Source organism: Budorcas taxicolor, chromosome 25 (genome assembly GCF_023091745.1).
Source record: "Budorcas taxicolor isolate Tak-1 chromosome 25, Takin1.1, whole genome shotgun sequence".
NCBI classification, from domain to species: domain Eukaryota; kingdom Metazoa; phylum Chordata; class Mammalia; order Artiodactyla; family Bovidae; genus Budorcas; species Budorcas taxicolor.
This window is the reverse complement of record NC_068934.1, coordinates 45063156-45082187: the sequence shown is the minus strand read 5'-3', so window position 1 is coordinate 45082187 and position 19032 is coordinate 45063156. Positions and strand designations below refer to the sequence as shown.

At 61.3% G+C, this 19032-nt stretch overlaps 3 protein-coding genes across 4 annotated transcripts; 1 reads left to right on the top strand and 2 right to left on the bottom strand.

Annotated features, from left to right (window-relative positions):
* Positions 1 to 1859: 1859 nt before the first annotated feature.
* Positions 1860 to 5515, bottom strand: TMEM151A (transmembrane protein 151A). Its single transcript, XM_052662470.1, has 2 exons — positions 5441 to 5515; positions 1860 to 3191 (listed from the first exon to the last, which is right to left on the bottom strand). Exons 1-2 carry the CDS (start codon positions 5513 to 5515, stop codon positions 1860 to 1862), a joined length of 1407 nt encoding a protein of 468 aa, XP_052518430.1.
* A 2487-nt stretch (positions 5516 to 8002) lies between these two features.
* YIF1A (Yip1 interacting factor homolog A, membrane trafficking protein) lies at positions 8003 to 12033 on the top strand. 2 transcript variants are annotated; one of them, XM_052661860.1, is made up of 8 exons: positions 8003 to 8196; positions 8876 to 9087; positions 9252 to 9356; positions 9493 to 9571; positions 10826 to 10883; positions 11053 to 11208; positions 11645 to 11738; positions 11832 to 12033. In XM_052661860.1, the coding sequence occupies exons 1-8, from the start codon at positions 8166 to 8168 to the stop codon at positions 11976 to 11978; spliced, it is 882 nt and encodes a 293-aa protein (XP_052517820.1). In that variant the 5' UTR covers positions 8003 to 8165; the 3' UTR covers positions 11979 to 12033. The 2 variants fall into 2 exon arrangements, with proteins under 2 accessions (XP_052517820.1, XP_052517821.1); XM_052661861.1 differs by lacking the exon at positions 11053 to 11208.
* A 964-nt stretch (positions 12034 to 12997) lies between these two features.
* On the bottom strand, positions 12998 to 18209 carry CNIH2 (cornichon family AMPA receptor auxiliary protein 2). Its single transcript, XM_052662429.1, has 6 exons — positions 18129 to 18209; positions 14288 to 14356; positions 13808 to 13855; positions 13460 to 13572; positions 13209 to 13352; positions 12998 to 13025 (listed from the first exon to the last, which is right to left on the bottom strand). Exons 1-6 carry the CDS (start codon positions 18207 to 18209, stop codon positions 12998 to 13000), a joined length of 483 nt encoding a protein of 160 aa, XP_052518389.1.
* Positions 18210 to 19032: the final 823 nt, after the last annotated feature.

Below are 19032 nucleotides of genomic sequence, written 5' to 3'. Positions count from 1 at the left end.
TCACTTTAAGGACCTCCCTAGGGAGGGAGGGAGGTCCTTCCTTTACCCGCTCTGTCCTGGACCCCACACCCTGATCTGGGGCTGGCTAGTTCCAGCTTTGTGTCCTCTGACCTGCTCAGTGCCCATTCCCTCAGACCCATGACACCACTAGCCATTCGGGGAACTGAGTTTGTGCCACAGACCATACCTCTCTTTTCCCACTTCGGGGACCAGTCACCCATCCCTTGGGCTTCCCAGGTGGCGCTAGTGGTAAAGAAGCTGCCTGCCAATGCAGGAGACATAAGAGATGCCGATCCAATCCCTGAGTCGGGAAAATCCCCTGAAGGAGGGTATGGCAACCCTGCAGTATGCTTGCCTGGAGAATCCCATGGACAGAGGAGCCTGGTGGGCTACAGTCCATGGGGTCACAAACAGTCGGACACGACTGAGCAACTAAGCACAGCACCCCTCCCTTAGTCTTCAGCACACCCAGCAGCAGAATGGAAACCCCTGCTGGGCTGAAAGAGGGGCCGCTTGGATAGTCCCTTGGAAATGACCCAGATGCCAGTAGATTGGAGTCAGCTACTCAGAGCAACTCAAACCCGAATCTCAGAGGCCCCAGCCTGGGCGGGGAGCTCACCCTCTCCTGGGGGTGCTGCAGCCACCCCACCCCTGGCACACCACTGCCACCCCCCAGACCCTGCCAGGCCCACTGTGTTTGTTGTGGTGGCCTCGAACCCACCACCAAGAAATGCACGAGAGAAGACGTTCCATTTCATATCTTTTATTTTATCTGCATCTTCTCTGCCTTCTCCCTCCCCCACCGGCTCCTGAGAGGGGGTGGAAGCCCCAGTTGGAAGGGAAGGGACTACTCTCGCCTCCCTGGGGGAGGGACGGTGTCCCCTGGGCCAGGCCCCAGTGATGGAGGAAGCAGGGGCCTCCCTGGCAGAGCAAGGGCATCGTCCAAGAGGCTGTGGTCAGGGCTGAGACCCCTCGGATGCCCTGTGGCCCTGAGCCCCGTGCGTCATCAGGAAGGCGAAGAGCAGAGAAGTCAGGGGGCGATGAGAGGTGTGCGCATGGCTGAGAGGTGGACATGGATGTCAGGGGCCAGGAGCAGAGACTAGGGAAAGCGGACTCGAGGGGGGGCCCTGAGAAGGAACCCCGGGTTATAGAGGCGACTGGGTGTGGGGGAAGGGTGCACCAGGGAAAGCAGGGGGTGGGGTGAGTGGGACAGGGTTGTGCTCCAAGAACCAGGCTCCCGGTAGAGGGGCCGGGCTGCAGGGTCTGATCAGGGGCTGGCCCTGAGCAGAGGCCTGGCAGGGGAGGAGGATGGGGACCCTGGGTGGGGAGCGGGGCCGAGGCCGCGGTGCTGCCATAGCCAACTCTCCAGGTTCGTGGATGCCAGCCCAGCTGGGCGTGGCCCCAAACCACCAATTTGTGCTTCTGGGTTGCTTGAGGGCCCCCAACGTGGCCTCCACCGTGCTGGGAAGGGTCCATAGGCAGCCAGCCCTCTGCAGCGGGCAACTGCTGTCCCCAGGACTCCTCCCCCAGCCCAGGTTTTCTGGAAACTTCCTTTCCTGCCCAGCCTGGGAGGTCCCCCAAGCTAGATCACCTGCCATCGCAGGGGGTGGGACATGGTGGTGGTGGTGGCGGTGGAGGGGAGCCATGCTGGGACAGTTCCTAGACTCAACTGCGGGGGTGTCCCTTTGCCCCCCAGATGACCAGGGGTCACTGCACGCTTAGTCTAAGGGCTCCACCCCCACCCCCACCCCTCGTGTGCTGGTCTGGTTTCCCTCCTGTTTTGGACAGCAATCACTCAGGCATGGAAGCCCCTGGGGTGGGATGGTGGGGAGAGGGCCAGTCTGGGGGCCACGTGGGTCTCAGAGAGCACCCTGGCCGTCCCCCTGGCAGCCGCTGTCACCGTGGACGATGAGCACCGGGAAGTAAAGGGCGTCCTCATAGCACGGTGGGCTTTCCAGGGGCTCTGTGTCCTCCCCCCGGCGCCCCAGCGGCCCCCCGCTCAGGCTTCGGAAGACCCCCGGCGTGGCCCGACCCCCGGCTCCCAGCGAGAGGCGGCTGCGGCTGAAAGGCAGGCGGGGCCCGCTGGGCCGGGCGGGCGGCAGCGAGTTGCTGCTGACGGAGCGGCGGCAGCGCTGGCAGCCTCGGAGGTAGGCGCCCGAGCCGGCGCCCATGACCACGGCCTCCGAGTAGCTGGGCACCAGCTGCCGGTTGGAGCAGATGTGCCACTCGAGCTCGGTGAAGTCCACCGTGGCCACTCGGGAGAGCGGGGGCCCGCTGGGCACGGCGCCGGGCGGGGGCGAGCTGGCGCCGAAGAGCTTCTCCACCTGGTAGTGGACGTGGGCCGTGCCGTAGGCCGCCACCACGCGCAGCGGCCAGGACAGCGTGGCCGCCGACACCAGCCAGAAGACCCAGGCGCGCGCGTACCAGGGCGGGCTGCGCGGGTCGGCGAACACCATGAGGGACTCGCGGAAGTCCACGTCCTTCAGGTGCATGCCCTCGCGGGCCTCCAGGTAGTCGTCCAGGCCCTCGTTGGCGCTGAAGAAGCGGGCCCGCTGGGTGAGGTACGAGGCCTCGGCCTCGGCGCTGCCGAAGCTGAAGCACTTGGTGAAGCGCAGCCGCGTGGCCGCGTGGTCGGCCAGGCCCACGAGCTCCTTGGAGACGTCGCGGACGCCGTGCGCCGAGTAGTCGAACTCGCCCCGCGCCGTGCGGCTGTCGGCCCTCTCGTGGTAGACCTGCGTGGTGGTGTAGGCGTCGCCGTTGCGGTAGCGGGTGATCTGGCGGGTGCGCCGCACGTAGTGGTAGCTGGTGGCCTTCCACCAGACGCAGGGCGGCGCCTGCTGCAGCCGGCGGATCAGGGCGAGCACGGTGCTGGCGTCGGTGCGCGGCGCCTGGCAGGACCGCACGTGACAGTGCCAGCACTCGGCCAGGTAGAGGAGGTAGAGGAGGGAGACGAAGGCCAGGGGGATGTACAGGTAGCCGTCGGAGCAGGGGCTGGCCGGGTAGGTGGGCGGCGGCCCCCCGCCTCCGCGGGCCAGGGCGGCCTCTGGCCCCAGGACCAGCCGAGGCACCGTGGCCAGGCGGCACCAGGCCACCACGGCGCCGCAGGCGTGGATGAGCAGGGTGAGAAGCAGGCACTTCCAGTGCGACTCGCGGCACAGAGAGCTTCCCAGAGACTGCTTCAGGGGCCGCTGCTGCAGAAGGGGCAATGAGAGGGGAGGCCTGGGTCAGCCCCGTGAAGGGGGTGGGGCTTCGCTCCCCACTTTCCAGAGGAGGAAACTGAGGCTCTGAGGGATGGAGGGGCTTGCTCCTGGCCTCACCCCTCTACCCAACTCACAGCAGAGCCGCAGGTCTCCAACTATGTGCTCTGAGCCTGGCCTCCACCGCGCCCTGTCTCCTCTCAGTCAGGCGCATGTAGGAGAAAACAGATTGATCTCTGCCACCAGAGGGAAGGATACCCCAGCCCCTCAACGACTGGCTGTTGAGGAAACTGCCTTCTGGTCCTGACTTCACTCCCGATTTGCTGTGTGATTGCAGCCATATCCCTGCCCTCTCTGGGCACTGATTCCTGGACCTGGGGGTGTGGGGAGCCAGGGTGGCAGGGGGTCCTAGGGGTGGAGAGCCTAGGGGCAGCCTTAGGTGGCCGGGATTGGGTGCTGGCTCCACCACTGACTGTATGACTTGGCTAGTCCCCTCATCCTCCTTGGACCTCAGTTTCCTCATCTGTAAACTGGGATTGTTTACAGTCAACTGGGGTTGTGACAAGTCAAGGAGATCCTATGTGTGAAGATCTTAGCATAGAGTCTGGCCAATAGAATAAATATTATTCCCATTACTCTGCAATCCCTCTAGTCTATTGGTCTAACTAGGGATGGCAGGAGACTTGGGAGAGGCTTTTAAGTAAATGAGAAAGAGGAAGAGAGAGAGGTGTGAGTCTGGAGGGAGGGGAGCAGACGGAGCACCGTCCTCCACTCCCCATCTGCGCTGAGGGAGGGGGCGGGACACAGTGCGGGGCAGCAGGGACCACTCCCTGGCCCAGGGACTCAGGCACACCCTCCCTGGCAGAGCTTCCAGCCTGGCCCCCACTTTATCCCCAGATGCCCAGGGAGAGAAAAGAGGGAGGAGAGAAGGGGTGAAAAGGGGAAGAAGGAAGAGAAAACAGCATAGGTGGGCTTAAGGGGCCACTGTGTCCACCACAGTCCCACCAGGCCCTGAGAGACCCAAGAGGAGAGGAACTGTTCCCAGCCCACCACAGGTGCCACCCCCCACCCCGACCTGCAGGGGCAGTCAGGTGCACATACCCTCATCCACCCCCAGAATTCACTCCACGCCACCCCACCCCAAGTTCATCAAAGAATCCACCCACCAGGAGTGTGATCACTGCCTGTTTATCTGACAAACACCAGCCCTCACCAGTGCCCAGGGTATAACCTCCTTCCCCATGGTGACATGGTGCCAAGGTGTGTGTACACCTGCGTCCTGCCCCGCCGGCCCAGGGCCCACCCACCACAGGACACACAGAGGCACATACATGTTATACACTCACTGAAACCCAGGGACACACCTTACCTGTCATAGTGCACATCCCCCATCTCTACCCCTACTGCAACCTGACACCCACACCCTACAGACCCACCCACAACAGAGCTGCGCTCACACACACTCACTCATTAGCACTTCACCCAAGCCATGGGGCCCCCGGTCCCTCACCTGACTATAGGGCACAGATGTCCCATTCAAGGTGTGGGGAGCACCCACTGACATCCACACACCCACAAGCACCCTACATTCACCCAAACACACACATAGATCCACTCATGGCCTATCACCCGGACACCCCGCACTGGGCCCCGCACCCCTGCAGATCCTCTTCCTCCTTAGGACTGAGGAGGGGCCGTTCTGAGGGTCCCAACCAGCAGGATGGGCCCTGGGTCCTCACCTCTGGGAGAGGGAGAAGGGGTACCCAGAGGCCACCTCCCTTCCTCTCCCCTCTTCCCTTTGCTCCCTGCCCCCCCCCCCCCCCCAGTCCCTGCTACTGCTGCTGCATTGCAGGCTCCGCCCCGGGCACCTCATGAACGGCCGGGCGGGCCGGGCGGGCCGGGCCGGGGGCCTGACCCGGGGGCTCTGGGGAAGATGGACAGCGCTGCAGAATGGGGAGGCGCAGGGGCCCGGTGCTGACGTCACAGGAGGGCGAGGCTGGATGAGGGGGCGTCGGGGGCGGGAGTTGTTCCCCATATCCCTTCCCAGCCGCCCCACCCCGACCCCCACGCGGGCCCCTAGGCCCCGAGACCCCTCGCAGGATGCAGATTACCCCAATGACGTCATTGACCATAAGGGCTCCGGACTTCCCTCCGCAGGCCCCGCTTTGGGGGTCGCCCCGGCTCTTCTCGCCCTCTCCCCTCTGCAGCCCCAGCTCCGGTCCCCCATCACCCGGCGCCGGTACCTCCTCCCGCAGCGGCTCGCCGTCCGGGGTGATCTCGGGCACGTCCCCGCTGTCGCCGCCGCCGTCCTCGGGCATGGTGTCCTGGCTGCTTGGGCGGCCCCCGCCCGGGCCCGGGGCATGATAGAGGGGAGCGCGGAGGACTGCGGCGTGGCCCCGGAGGGCGTCCGCTCGGCTCAGCGGCCGCGGAGGGAGTGCGCGGAGCTCGAGCGCGGCGGCGGTGGCGGCGCCAGTGGCGGTGGCGGCGCCAGTGGCGGCGGCGTTGGCGGCCCAGGTGCCCGGCGCCCCGCCCTCCTCTGACCCCGCCCCCACGGCACCCGCGGCGCCGCCGGCAGCGCCTGGCACCGCGGGCATTGCCCCCGCCCCCGAGAAGCCCAGGCTCGGCGGACGGACGCCTGGGTTCCCCTCCTGCCGCGCTCGCGCTTGCGACCTTGGATGAGTCCTTGCTTTCTGGAGCCTGAGTTACCCACGCTGTAAATAGAATCTCGAGGGTGGGTAGGTGGGTGGGTGCCGGCAGGGTCCTATCTCTGAGGAGTAGGCCCAGGTCTAAGCCCACTCAGACCCCATCTCTGAAGCCTCGCTTGTGGCGGTGGTACAAGGGGCAGTTACAGACCTGAATGCTGTTGTGAGCCTTATTAGCTGGACAGAGGCGCTGGGCTGTACTTGAAGTAGGCAAGCAGGAAGCCAGGACACCCTAGGCTTTGTGACCTTGAGTTGGCACCCTCCACCCCAACCTCTGTTTTCCCACCTGTGAAATGGGTACAGGAAGGTGTTGGATTCAAGGCACATTCATCATGTGGAACAGGGGCGTGGGATTTGTCCTGCACGAGAGGACCCCCCTCCCAGGTACTGGTGGCCCCAGTGCCACTCCCTGACCCTCAGAGGCCTCAGATCTTCACATCTGACCCTGAGTCAGAGCCTAGGCCCCAAGGTAGACAATCAGTGGGTAGGACATAGGGAGCTGCAATGCTGGGTGGATTTTGTTTTGTGATTTTTTTTTTTCCAAACAGTAACTCAAAGACCATTCTGTTCAATACCCCTACACATTTAAAGATGAAGTTAGTAACTGAAGTGATAGAGAGGAAAGGACTGAATCAGAATTTCATCCACTTATTTTTTTATTTATTGGGTGCACATGTTTATTGGTGTCATCTATATGCAAGTACTGTGAAGAATTCATAAGCATTGTAAAGACAAGTGTAGAAGTGGAGAATGACACAGGTCCTATTCTCATGAAATTTACATCCGGGGCAAACTACTGCAGCCAGAGGGAGCCTGGAGCCTGGCCTCCAGCATCCATTCCAAGCCAGGTCAGGACTCTTCACTTTGTCTCTCTGAGAGGCACACGTTGAACTGACTCTTTAAGGATAATTAGGTTTGGGACAGGTGAATGTGAAGGGTAAGGACACACCAGGTGGAGGGGACTTCTGGGCAAAGGCACTGTGACTGGACCACATGGATTGAGTTTGGAGAGCAGGAAGGCCACCTGGTGTAACTGGACACTGGGCAGCTAACTAGAGGCAGGTCAAAGTGGCCCTGAGCTTCCTTTGGAGAAGTAGTGGCTGGAAGTCTGTGAGAAGGGAGACCCCTGAAGACTGTCTTCAGGAGAAAGGAGTCCCTGAGGTCATGAGTGAAGCTTGGGGGTCTCACTTCGAGATGACTGCAGGGGTGAGAATGACTCAGGAGTTTCAACTGCAGCTTCTGGAGACAAACCAGCACACCTCCACTGACATCTTCTGGACCACGGGAGAGTCGATGGGACGAACCTAGTGTAGGATCTTATTCCAACTATTACCACCCAATTTCTGGGACTTCAGACCCGGACCTCGGTTTTCAATAGGTGCAATGGGTGTGTGTGTGTATGTGTGTGTGTGTCGAGAACCCAGGCCGGTGTATATGTGCTTGTGTGTGTGTAGAACCCGGGCCCTCCGAGCACCAGGCCCCTGGGGTCTGCAGGATGGCAGCAGTGGCGGTAGGGAATTTCAGCACTACACGACGGACAGCACCCGCGCGGAAAGGACGGGTGGGAGGCGGGAGGAGGAGTCAGAATCCCAGAGCTCGCTAGGCCTTACGGTCACTGCTCAGCCCCAGTTCCTACCAACAGCGCCTCCCCGTGCACCCCTCACCTCCACCTCTCCTGAAGTCAGTACTGGGAGTAGAATGGAGGACGCGGAAGGAAAGCTAACGGTGAGAAGGAGAGGCAAAAGCCCGAGGGACAGGGCTTGATCACAGTTCCACCGTCCCAGTCAGTCCCTCTTGGAGTACGTCTCGAGAGTGAAGCTTCCTTCCCGGACTCCAGCCTCCGCCTGTTGTAGTCGTGGCAGGCCGAGCGTCAACTGCCCCACTGCGCAGGCGCGGAAATAATTATAACTTTAGCCCATCTATTGGCTGCTCTGCCGCGAACTAATAAACCCACTATCCAATCAGAGAGAGGCTCCAATAGCTCCGCCTATCTCTCCCGGAAGTTGATTACTGCCGAATCCGCTTCGGCAAGGGCGCGCCAGCAGCCAATTGGGAGAGGGGAGGGGCGAGCCAGCGCTCCGGAGGAGCCAATGGCAGGCAGCAGAGGATGACGCCGCCGACATGGCTGCTGTCGTCGGACAGTTCGGGGACGTGTCGGGCTTCTCGGTAACTTCGATCGGTGTCCAAGGAACGGAGCAGCTGCCTCGCTAGTATTCGTACCACGAGGCGATTCAGCGGGCCCTCGGAGAGAGCGAGCATCGGGGCCATGGCTTATCACTCGGGCTACGGAGCCCACGGTGCGTGGGGCGCGGGGCGGGCGGGGCGCGGGCCGACCCGCCCGAGGACGGTCGGCGGCGCGGCCCGCTCACCCTGAGGGAGAGGGGCAGCCGTGACTGCTGCCCAGGGCGGCGGATGTCATTCGGATTCCTGCCCCGTGAGGCTCGGCCACGCGTCCCGGACTTCGCCCTCTCCCCAAACCCGAGATCAGATCGGGCGGTGATAGCACTGTTGGGACCTCCCGTGCCCGACTCGGGCATGAATGGGGTCTGCCTCCCAAACTTCCCTTCCCAGCCATGACTCTGGTAGGATTCCTCACCAGTTCCTAGGGCCTCCGCGTTACCCAGCCGTCGCCTTTTCCACCCTTGTTCAAGGCGGGGATGTCCTCCCAGTTGTCTTCACCTAGCAAATTCAGCCTCCAAGATTCAGTTCAGAGATCAGTTCCCTTGAGGAGGCCCCCAGGAACCTTCAGGCGGGCAACCACTTCCAGGGGCTGCCTCAGTTCTTTCTTTACCCACATTTAGCACCTCCGGAAAGAATCCCTCCTCACAGTTCTTTCTGGATTAGTTACTCCTCATCCAGCTAGTGTCCCTCACTGATTGCTTGGTGCTCCCAAGACCCATACAGGACCGTCCAGCCTGGGGAAGGGGCGGTGGTTTGGGCTTATGCTTGGTATTCCTGTCACCTGCAAACCCACAGGCTCCAAGCACAGGGCCCGGGCAGCTCCGGATCCCCCTCCCCTCTTCGATGACACAAGCGGTGGTTACTCCAGCCAGCCGGGGGGCTACCCAGCCCCAGGAGCCGACGTGGCCTTCAATGTCAACCACTTGCTTGGGGACCCAATGGCCAACATGGCTATGGCCTATGGCAGCTCCATCGCATCCCATGGGAAGGACATGATGAACAAGGAGGTGTGGCCCACCCCCAGGGCAAGGGTGGCAGGATTTCTGGCCAGGGCTGGGGCATCACGGGATCCCACCTAATCCGCACAGCAGCCTTCAGGGAAGGAGCAGACAGAGGAGCACCCTGAGGTTCTGGGTGCAGCTCGTCCACAGTCTCCTCTCTCCCCTCCTAGCTGCACCGTTTTGTGTCTGTGAACAAACTGAAGTATTTTTTCGCTGTGGACACAGCCTATGTGGCTAAGAAGCTAGGGCTGCTGGTCTTCCCCTACACACACCAGGTGAGCTGCCTAGCAGAGGAGCTGGTGGGCCCCTCTGCCTCCCGCCTCCTACCCCAGAGCCTGGCCCCCAGATCTCAGCCCCCTCCTTTGCTCTCTTGTCTGCTCCTCCTCACCTGGCCGCTGCTGCCACCTCCAGAACTGGGAAGTGCAGTACAGTCGTGATGTGCCTCTGCCCCCACGGCAAGACCTCAACGCCCCCGATCTCTATATCCCCAGTGAGTCTTTGACCTGGGCTGGGGGATGTGGTGGGGGGACTTGTGCCTTGAGGCACCAATGAGGAGAGACAAGCTCATGTGCTGGTTCAGCATCTGCTCTTGGTGATCTTGTGTGTGGCTTTTGTGATGTCCCTAGACACCAGGTAGACAGAATGGGGTGACCAGCCGCTTCCTGGGTGTGCTCCCAGGATAGTCCCCTTTGCGACCTCCCTGCCACCTGACCTGGACCATGTCCCTCCCCAGCCTGGAGCCCGAGGTGTAGACCTGGCTCAGCAACTTTCAGCTATGGGACCTCATGGGGCTCCTTTCATGCTCCTGAAGAAGCTGGAATAAAAACAGTTCCTACCACAGAGAACTGTGGTAGACATTCAGTGAGATGTGTGTGCTCAGCCAGCACTTGGCACACAGGAAGCACACAGTAAATATAAGCTGTTATCACTGTACTACTTGTCCTCCAAGGCCTGCTCCAGCATCCCCTCCTCTGAGGACGTGGGCACTCCCTCTGGGTTCCCACAACCACCTGTCCGCATGGCATGGGTCAGGCCGCCCACACCGTGCTGTGTTCAGCAGACTCCGCGTCTGACTCCTCTCCCTGCACAAGGCACGGCCCCTGGTGGACATGCTGGAGGAGGGGAGTATGCCCGGGCCGGCTCCCAGAAGGGCAGCCAGACAGCCCAGGTGCCCTGGGAGATCCACGGTTCCTCTTCCCTCCTTCATTCCATTTCCCTCTCAGAGTCACTGCCATTCCCGTTTTACACACTGAAGCCAAGGCTCGGAGAGGTTTGAGCATCTTTGAGGACACACAGCTCACAGGTGGTAGAGGTAGTTTCCTGACTCCAGACACTATGCCCTCTTGTGGGTACATCAGTTTTAGGGCTATCAGAGGGCAGAAGACAGGACTGACGAGTTTAAATTGCTTTGAAAAGGCACCTGCCATCTGAGCTTTTGTGAAAATAGCAGAGGTGACTTTGGCACACGAGGTAGTTTCTGAGACACAGCAGGAAGCTTTGGTGCGTTTCCTAGTATAGGAGAGGGCTTGGAGGTCCTGAGAGAAGGACATTTATACAACAGGAGGGCTCAACAGGAAAAGGCCTCCCAAGCAGGGCACTGGGGGTCTGAGGGTAGAGGTGAAGCATGTGGGGATATTCAGGGAAGGAAGTATGGGGGTGTCAGTGGCTCTGAATACCTGGGGATGGGGTGTGGGGGCTCTGGTTGAGGAAACCAGGCTGATGGCATCTCTCTGGCTCTTGGCAGCAATGGCCTTCATCACCTACGTGCTGCTGGCTGGGATGGCACTAGGCATTCAGAAAAGGTCAGTGCCAGTCCATCCCGATTCCCATCATTTCCCCACTCCTGACTCCACTCCCCACCTCCCTGGGGGATCTGTGCCAACTCCCAAGTCCATCCATGCCCCTAGTCTCACCCCTGCCTTAGGACAGCTGGTTCGGGACTCCCTTCACCTCACCCCCACATGGCCACAGGTTCTCCCCGGAGGTGCTGGGCCTGTGTGCAAGCACAGCGCTGGTGTGGGTTGTGATGGAAGTGCTGGCCCTGCTCCTGGGCATCTACCTGGCCACCGTGCGCAGCGACCTGAGTACCTTCCACCTGCTGGCCTACAGCGGCTACAAATATGTGGGGTGAGCACCTGTGGGCCAAGCAGGAGGCTGCCTGCTTCCTGGGGTTCCTGGCCTGCCCACTGGTAGCCTCGAGCTGTGACTCTGGATCCCCTCTGCCCACCCAGCTCTTCTCTATTAGAGGGAGTGCCTGTTTTCAGCAGCCTCCTCAGGAGCCGGTGGTGTTGCTCAGGAATGTGCTAGAGTCACCCGGGAGCTCAGGGGAGAAGGGTGAGCTGGGGTGGTGAAGGGGGTCTTGGATCCAGGTCCGAGGACCGAGTCCTGGCCTTCCCAATTCATTCTGAGTCTAGGTTCCTGGCAGGGGGTGGGGTGCAGATTAGGGGGTAAAGGACCCCAGTGATGGTAGCTGGGGTCTAGGCTGGGCTCTGGGGCAGTCTCAGGCCTGGACCCTCGGGGTCTCCAGTCTTTTCCTCCTCCCTCCTGCCCCCGCCCCCTGTAGGATGATCCTCAGTGTCCTCATGGGCCTGCTCTTCGGCAGTGATGGCTACTATGTTGCGCTGGCCTGGACTTCGTCCGCGCTCATGTACTTCATTGTGAGTCTGAGGCTGGCCCCTCTTTGCCTGGGGTCGGAGCTGCAGACAGGCCTCCTCCTCCCGGCACAGCTTTAGCTCTCTCCTTTCTTCCAGGTGCGCTCTTTGCGAACAGCAGTCCTGGGACCCGACAGCATAGGGGGCCCGGCCCCCCGACAACGTCTCCAGCTCTACCTGACACTGGGAGCTGCAGCCTTTCAGCCCCTTATCATATACTGGCTGACTTTTCACCTGGTCCGGTGACCCCCATCCCTGCTGGCACTGATTTTTCCATACATTGAAGATTTGATTTCCTTGATTCTGTTTGACCCTGTTTCTGGGGCTTGTGGGGGTGATTTGCTAACACTTCTCGGGCTTTGCATTGGCCAGGGGACTGGGACCGCCAGTTTTTTCCAAGGAGGGGGATCCAGGGAGGTCTTCCTGGAGTCGGTGGCCTTGATACTGCCTTGGAAGGCAGATGGAAGTGTTTCAACAGAAATAGTTGTTTATATGTGGCTGGGAAAGTGAAGTGGAAGCAGGCAGCTGCTAAAGAGATCTCGAAGGCCTCTGATCCATCTGAGGAGGTCCTAGAGGGGTATGTAGGCTAGTGGGGTGCTTCCCCCTCTTTCCCCCCATCTCCTCTTTAAGCCTTTTAGGAGCAGAACTGGGGCCCATGTGTTTGCAGTAGTTTATTCATATTTTGTCACAAATGGCCGGGGAGGGGGTGCCGTACTCCTCCAGGCAACATAGAAAATAGGTTCAAGAGACTGGGTAGGCTGGGGTTGGGGCAAGTAGGGACAGGAAAGGGTCTGGAGAGAGAGCCTGGGGGAGGGGAGAGGGCAGACTAGGGGTGGGGCTTCCCCCCTGCTGAGCCTGCTCATTCCCAGTGTGGGTACCCCCCACCTGCAGGGGGAGCCTCAAGGTGGGGGGTGGAGGGGGCGGCCCAGAACTTCCAGGGTCAAGCCCTGCACCTTGGCAGGGCCTAAATTCCCCCTGAAGAGGACAAGGCCAGAGGTCCCACCCCTTCCAGGACTGACTGCCATGCCCACAGGCTGGCAGAGGAGCTCCTGCCCCTGTTGAGAGCTCTGCCCAGCCCTAGTCCAAGGGGAGGGGGCTCTGAAGGCGGGAAGTCCCCGCAGCAGCAGTTTGGGGGGTGGAGAGGAGGCTGGGGGCACCAGTGCCCCCTCCCTCCCCAGGGCTGAGGCCTCTGCGGCCCAGGGGCAGGGCTGGGGGTGCACAGGCGTCCGGTCCGTTCTGGGCTCGCTCCCTGGCCGGCTTCCCCCTTAGAAACTCACCAACGTATAAACCATACTGTGGGAAGACACGGCAGTGAGCCAAGTCACAAGCGCGCCCGACTACTGTCCACCCACCCTGTTGCACCCCAGTTATCAAGGGCAAAGGGCAGGAACTTGGGGCCCAACCATCCCTGGGATTGAAGGGGTGGTGCCTAGCACATCCCTTCCCTGACTCTGACTGTAGCGGGCAGGGCCTCACCTGTACAGGTAATAGAAGAAGGAGAGCAGGTAGAAGGCGAGTTTGCACCAGGACTCCTTCTGGCAGTAGTTGAGGATGTCGGCATTCATGATGGAGACGGCGTCATACATGACCTCAGAGCCATCTGCAGGGCGGTGGAAGTACCTGGGGGGGGGGGGGAGGGAGGGGTCTGAGTGCCCACCCTCAAGGCTCCCAACCACATCCTGCCGGCTCCCCCATCTCCCCCTCCCAAAGGCGGCGACTGCCCTCACCTCCAGAGGTGGTAGAAGAGGAGGGGGATGTTGAGGCCCAGGGTCACCCACTCAGCTGCACACAGAAACATCAGACAGAAGAGGCCGTGGATGGAGTATTCTGGGACCACCAGCTGGGGAGTGAGGGTGAGAGGTCAGCGGCCAGGTGCTAGGACAGATCCAAGCTTCAAGGGTCCTTGGGAGGTGCCCACCCACCATGACCTCTGTGATTAAAAGGGCTTCTAGCCTCCCACTCCCTCCCACGTGGCAGAGCGGATCAAAGAGGCCGCAGAGGAGCAAAGCCTGGCTCTGGGTCACAGTGGGGCTGCGCTGGACTAGGAGCCTTCCGCCCCTAACCCTGACACTGACCTTCCTCAGTAGGCAGCAAATGCGTTCGATATTTTTTAAACGCTCGCGCTGTCGGGGAGGAAAAGACAGCAATGGTGAACGTGAAGGAGCGGGCACTGGATGCGCCCCGCCGCACTCCCACGCTCCCCACTCCCTGCACGTGGCCACCGGGGGGCGCCAGAGCAGGCTCTGCGGCGTTTTCGGCGGCGCGGCAGGAAAGCAGCCGCGCGGTCCCCATAGCGACCGTCACCATGGAGGGATCTTCACCCGCGTCTCCACGGCAACGGCCCAGAGCCCGGCAACGGCTGCCCCGCCAGGAGGAACCCGAGCCCTAAGCCCGCGCCAGGTGTTTGCTGGGGGCGGGGACAGACAAGAGGAAGGGGCACGGCCACCGCCCCCCACACACCCCCCCGTCTTCCCGTCTCCCCGCCGCCCTCCACCCGCGACATATGGAAAGACAGACGGACGGACACACCTCGGCACAGCACATGTATCACTTACTGCCCGCGCTGGGTTGCCCTGGTCGATAGGGTTCTTAAAGTCAGTCCGCAGCTCGTCAAAGGCTATGATCTGGGGGAGGGGCGTATGCCCGTCAGGGTTGGGGCAACAGCTTATGGCCCTCCCACCCATTCGTCTCTGGTGTGAGATTCACACATGGGGATCGACCCAGATGAAGCTTGCTGCAAAGGTAGAGAAACAGGCCCAGAGAGGGGGCCTGGCCCAAGGCCACACAACAGTTTGGGATGGAATTCTAGTGTGCTGATGCGCACTTCAGAACATGTCTACTACACCTCCATCCAAAACATCCCAAGAGATAGTGTCTTGTCTGCAGGCCCTGTGCTGAACACTGGGCCCCAGAAGCCTGGGACACAGCCCCTGTCTGGGAGGAACCTCAGGCTTAGAAGGACAACTGTGAACCGCATTCCAGGGTGATCGGGGCTGCACAGAAATTGGGGTGGGTGCCTGATCCAGCGTGGGGTGGGGTGGGGAGTTCAGGCTGGACTCGGAGCAGGTGTTTGTCTGGTGAACAAATGGGGGGAAGGGCAGTGGGAACAGCAGGTACAGTGGCAGAAGGTTGGAAGAACAAGGAACATTCAGGAAGCTGTAGGTTCTATGGGGCTAGAGTGAAAGTGTAAGGTGAGTGGGAATGGTGAACGATGGGCTGGAGTGGTCAGCAGCGCCAGACGTGGAGGCCTTGTAAGGCGGGACCAGATATTTGGACTTGAACACAAGCGTACAGGGGAGCCATTGAGGGGGAGAAAGCAGCAGAGCGAGGGCCGTCAGGGTGATGTTCTAGGGCTCAAGAAGCAGGAAGTACATACTGGCTAACAGTCCCCGCCAAGACATACACGATGCTTCCTTTATGCCAACAGGCTTTATGTTTAATGCTTGCAACAGCTTGATGATGTAGGAGCTGTATTATCACTTTCATTTTGCAGATGAGGAAACTGAGCTAGATTAAATGACTTGTCCAAGGCCACATAGCTAGTTAGTGGCAAGCCAGGATTCTAAACCACTTGGATTCCAGAGTTAAAATTGTAAACACTTTACTACACTCGAGCCAGACCAGTCAGGGGACTTTTGGATGTTTGGGGTGCAGGCTGGGTGCTGGGGGCGGGTAGGCAAGGCATGGCGATCCGAGTGAAGAGAGGGCAGTGGGGATGCAGAGGGGTGGATGGGCTCCAGAGCTATTTAGAAGCCAGACTCCGGAGGGCTTGAATGGCAGTGAAGTAGAGGCAGAGGGGCCCAAGGAGACTTTGGGTGTTGGGGCATCTGGTGGTGGGCACTGTCTTCATTGGGATGGGAACTCTTGAGGGAGCAGATGTTTCAGAGGATGATGAGATGGACGTGAGGGGAGCTGGCCTGGGAGGAAGGCTGGCAGAGGAGCCTTCTGGGGTCCCCTCCCCTCAGCACCAGCCCCAGGATGAAGCAGTGGGCCCACCACCCCCAAGCATCCCAGACCCCATAAGGCTCGAAGCGAGAGAACATGGGCTTCCTGGAGGGAGCTGGGGCCATCTGGAGCAGCTCCCCCAATTCTCCCCCAACTCTGGGCAGCCGCCTGCCTGTTAGGCACAGCAATGGGGTCCAGCAGGGAGCGGAAGGGTGCCGTCTGTCTGCCCCAGAGCTGGCACCACCAGCAGGCAGCGGGTGTCATGCCTCCCACCCCCCAGGCTGCCTGGCGCTGACTCAGCCCCCTGGAACAAACAACCCCCCCATGGTGACAGCAGACACGCGTCACTCACCACCAGGGTTGCCTAGTGACCAGCGGGGCCTGGGCTCAGGGTCTGTGGTGGGATCTGGGGTCCTGCCCTGGAAGGTTCTAATTCTTACCAATTTGGATTGAGAACCACACCTCCTCTCCCCACCCGCACACCCCTTGGCAAGCCTTGCCCTGGACTTACATACACTCGGCCTCATGTACAACAAGCCTACTTTACCAATGAGGAAATGGACGCAGGACAAGAGACTTGCTATGACTGCCCAGCTAAACAGCTGAGCGAACACAGTGCCTGAGATGTAGTACGTACTCAATAAACATTTTCTGAGAATGCCTGCGCCCTTTTTTCCAGCCTGGGAGCCCCACAGGAGCAAGGCCTGAGTCTTATTCATCCTAGTCTTCCCCAGAGCCGCCCAGAGCCTGGTTCTCAGGAGCATGGACATGCTGAATGGAGGACTGCTCTGAGGACCCCCAGAGGCCAGGGACCCCCACAGAGGCTGTGGGAGGCCTCTGGATGGGGAAAGGCCCAGAAAGGGGTTTCTTGAATTCCAGGAGACTTTCTTCCAGGAGCTGGTTAGCTCTGTGTGCCCAGCCTGTGACTCTCAATTCCTTCCAGTCCTCAGGACTCCAGCCACCACCCCACAGGATAGTCCAAGGCCCTGGCATGAGACAGAAGGCTCAGGGAGATCAAGAAGGATCCAGGGGAGATGCAGGAAGAGGAAGACAAACAGAGAAGCAGGCAGAGGAAAGAAAAAGCAACTGAGAGGCCCACAGAAAGAGGCAAAGTCAAGGGGAGAGAGGGCCGCAGAGGGGGTGTGTGTCTGAAGGTGCCTATGGGGGCTCACTCCTCACACAGGAGGGGTGCAGTCAGAGTCCATGGAATCCTGGTGTAAAAGAGACAGGTGGCAGGGGGGCAGCAGGGGATGATGAGGGAGAGACGGGTCAAGAGCCAGGGAGGATCATGGAGCAGGCAGGCAGCAGGTCCCAGGAAAAGAAGGGAGTGATGAAGTGGGGAGACCCAGAGAGAAGCTGGTAAGGCAATGGGAAGGAAGAGGATGGAAGGGGGACTAGAGAGAGGGCTGGCAGGGCACAAAGCGATGACCGGGGAGGTGTGCGCTGGAAGTACAAGCAGAGGATGCGGAGCGGAGTGGGCCAGGGCCAAGATGCACAGGCTGGGCAGAGGGGATGGGGTGGTGGCCGAAACCTCAGGGGACAGAGGAGAAGAAAGGGCAGTAAAGACGGGGGCAGGGGTCCCAAAAAAGAAGCTGGAGGCTGACTGACAGTTCTGCAGTGATGGAAGGGAGACAGGCAGGGGAGGAGAAGGCCCCAGAGAGTGGGGGAGAGGGACCCTCTCTCAGGGAAGGCAATCAGCATAAGGGATGAGAAACGGACATTTCGAAGAACCAGGTGTGAGGCAAGGCCGGAGCAAGGAGCGAGAGACAGACCCAGAGAGACAGGAGACAAAGAGGAAAGTGGGGGCAGGAAGAGGAGGAAAGCTGAAAGTGCGGAGAAAACCTAGTGGGGGGAAGTCCAGACAGGAGGGGGGCAGGGAAACCCAAGGTGAGCTGGTTAGATCTCTGGGGCTGCTTACAGCCAATCGATGCAGGGTCCTGGGTAGGGGTGGGGGCTTGGGGTAGGACGGGAAAGGGTTAATGGGCTTTGCGATCTGTGGGTCCTGTAAACAGATGCAGTTGCCATAGCAACCAGCTCCATCACTCTGGCTGGAAAAACCCACAAAGGGGGTGGGGAGAGGAGACAGACAAACTGCCCGTTGGACAACGGGGGCGACTAAACGGTTGGGGAGGGGGGCGGGAAACAGGAGGAGGCAAAGTAGCAAGAATCCCAGAATTTCGCCTCACACCCCAAGGCTGCATGGGGCAGGGGAGGGGGGTCAGGGACCCACTGACATACCCACAGGCAGGCGGGGGCGGCGGAGAAAGGGGGCCCCCCCGGAAAGGAAGCTGATGATGAGGGGGGTGTTCATGGGGTGAACAGCAGCCGACTGATGGGCGATAGCGGAGAGAAGGCTCCAAGTTTCTCCGGGCCCTGAGACCATCCATCCGTCCCCCTCCCATTCCCGGTGCCCCTGCCCCCACCCCGCCCCCAGCCCCAGCCCGGCCTTACGTGCCAGATGACAAAGAAGATGAGGGAGGCGCACAGCACCAGGGTGAGCATGTAGCAGAACGCGGCGAAGGTGAACGCCATGGCCCCCGCGCCGGGCGGCGGCCCGGGGGGCGCCAGCGCGGGGCCCGGGCGCAAGGGGACGCCCCCCCGGCCCGCGCTTAGGGCCGGCCGGGCATGGCCCGCAGGGCTCGGGCGCGGGCTCGGGGGGCGCGGGCAGCGTGGCCTGGTTTGGGTCCGCGGGGCCGTGGGGCACCCAGGGCGCGGGCCGGTGGGCTCGGGGGGCGCGTCCGCTGCCGGCTGCCCGGGCCCCGATCGCTCATCCTGCGATCCCTCGCCCGCGGCTCCCTCGCTCACCAGCCCGCGAAGCCGGCGGGGCGGAGCCGGGGGCGGGGCCGCCGTGCGAGCAGCCTCGGGCGGGCGGGGCCGGGTCTCCATGCGCCCCTCCGCCAGCCCGGCCTGGGCGCCACCCCCGCCCCAACCTCAGGGACACGTAAGCATGGACGCACATGCCCGGCATACCCCCCTTTCCCCACAACCACACAACGAACCCACCGCAGCCACACTCGGACGGGCTCACACGGGCTCAGACGGGCACACACACTGTTCTCACACACCGGCCAGGAGGCTGGGCTGAGGTCTTAAGTGCAAAGCACTTGTCACTGTCCGTCCACCGTCCGTGTGAGGGGCAGACGCACCTGGCTTGAACCCAGAACAAGCCAGGAGAGGGGGCTGAGCCAGGCAGCTTCAGGGGACGCAGGCCGGGAACAACGGGGCCGAGTCCGCAGGCCCGCCGCCTGCTCCAGCTGCGGCCCAACTCCCCATCCCGAGCCGCCTGTGTGGGTGTTGGCGGCGGCTCCCCAGGTGCTCACTGATGGCCGCTGCCTCCCTCCCTGCCGGAACCGTG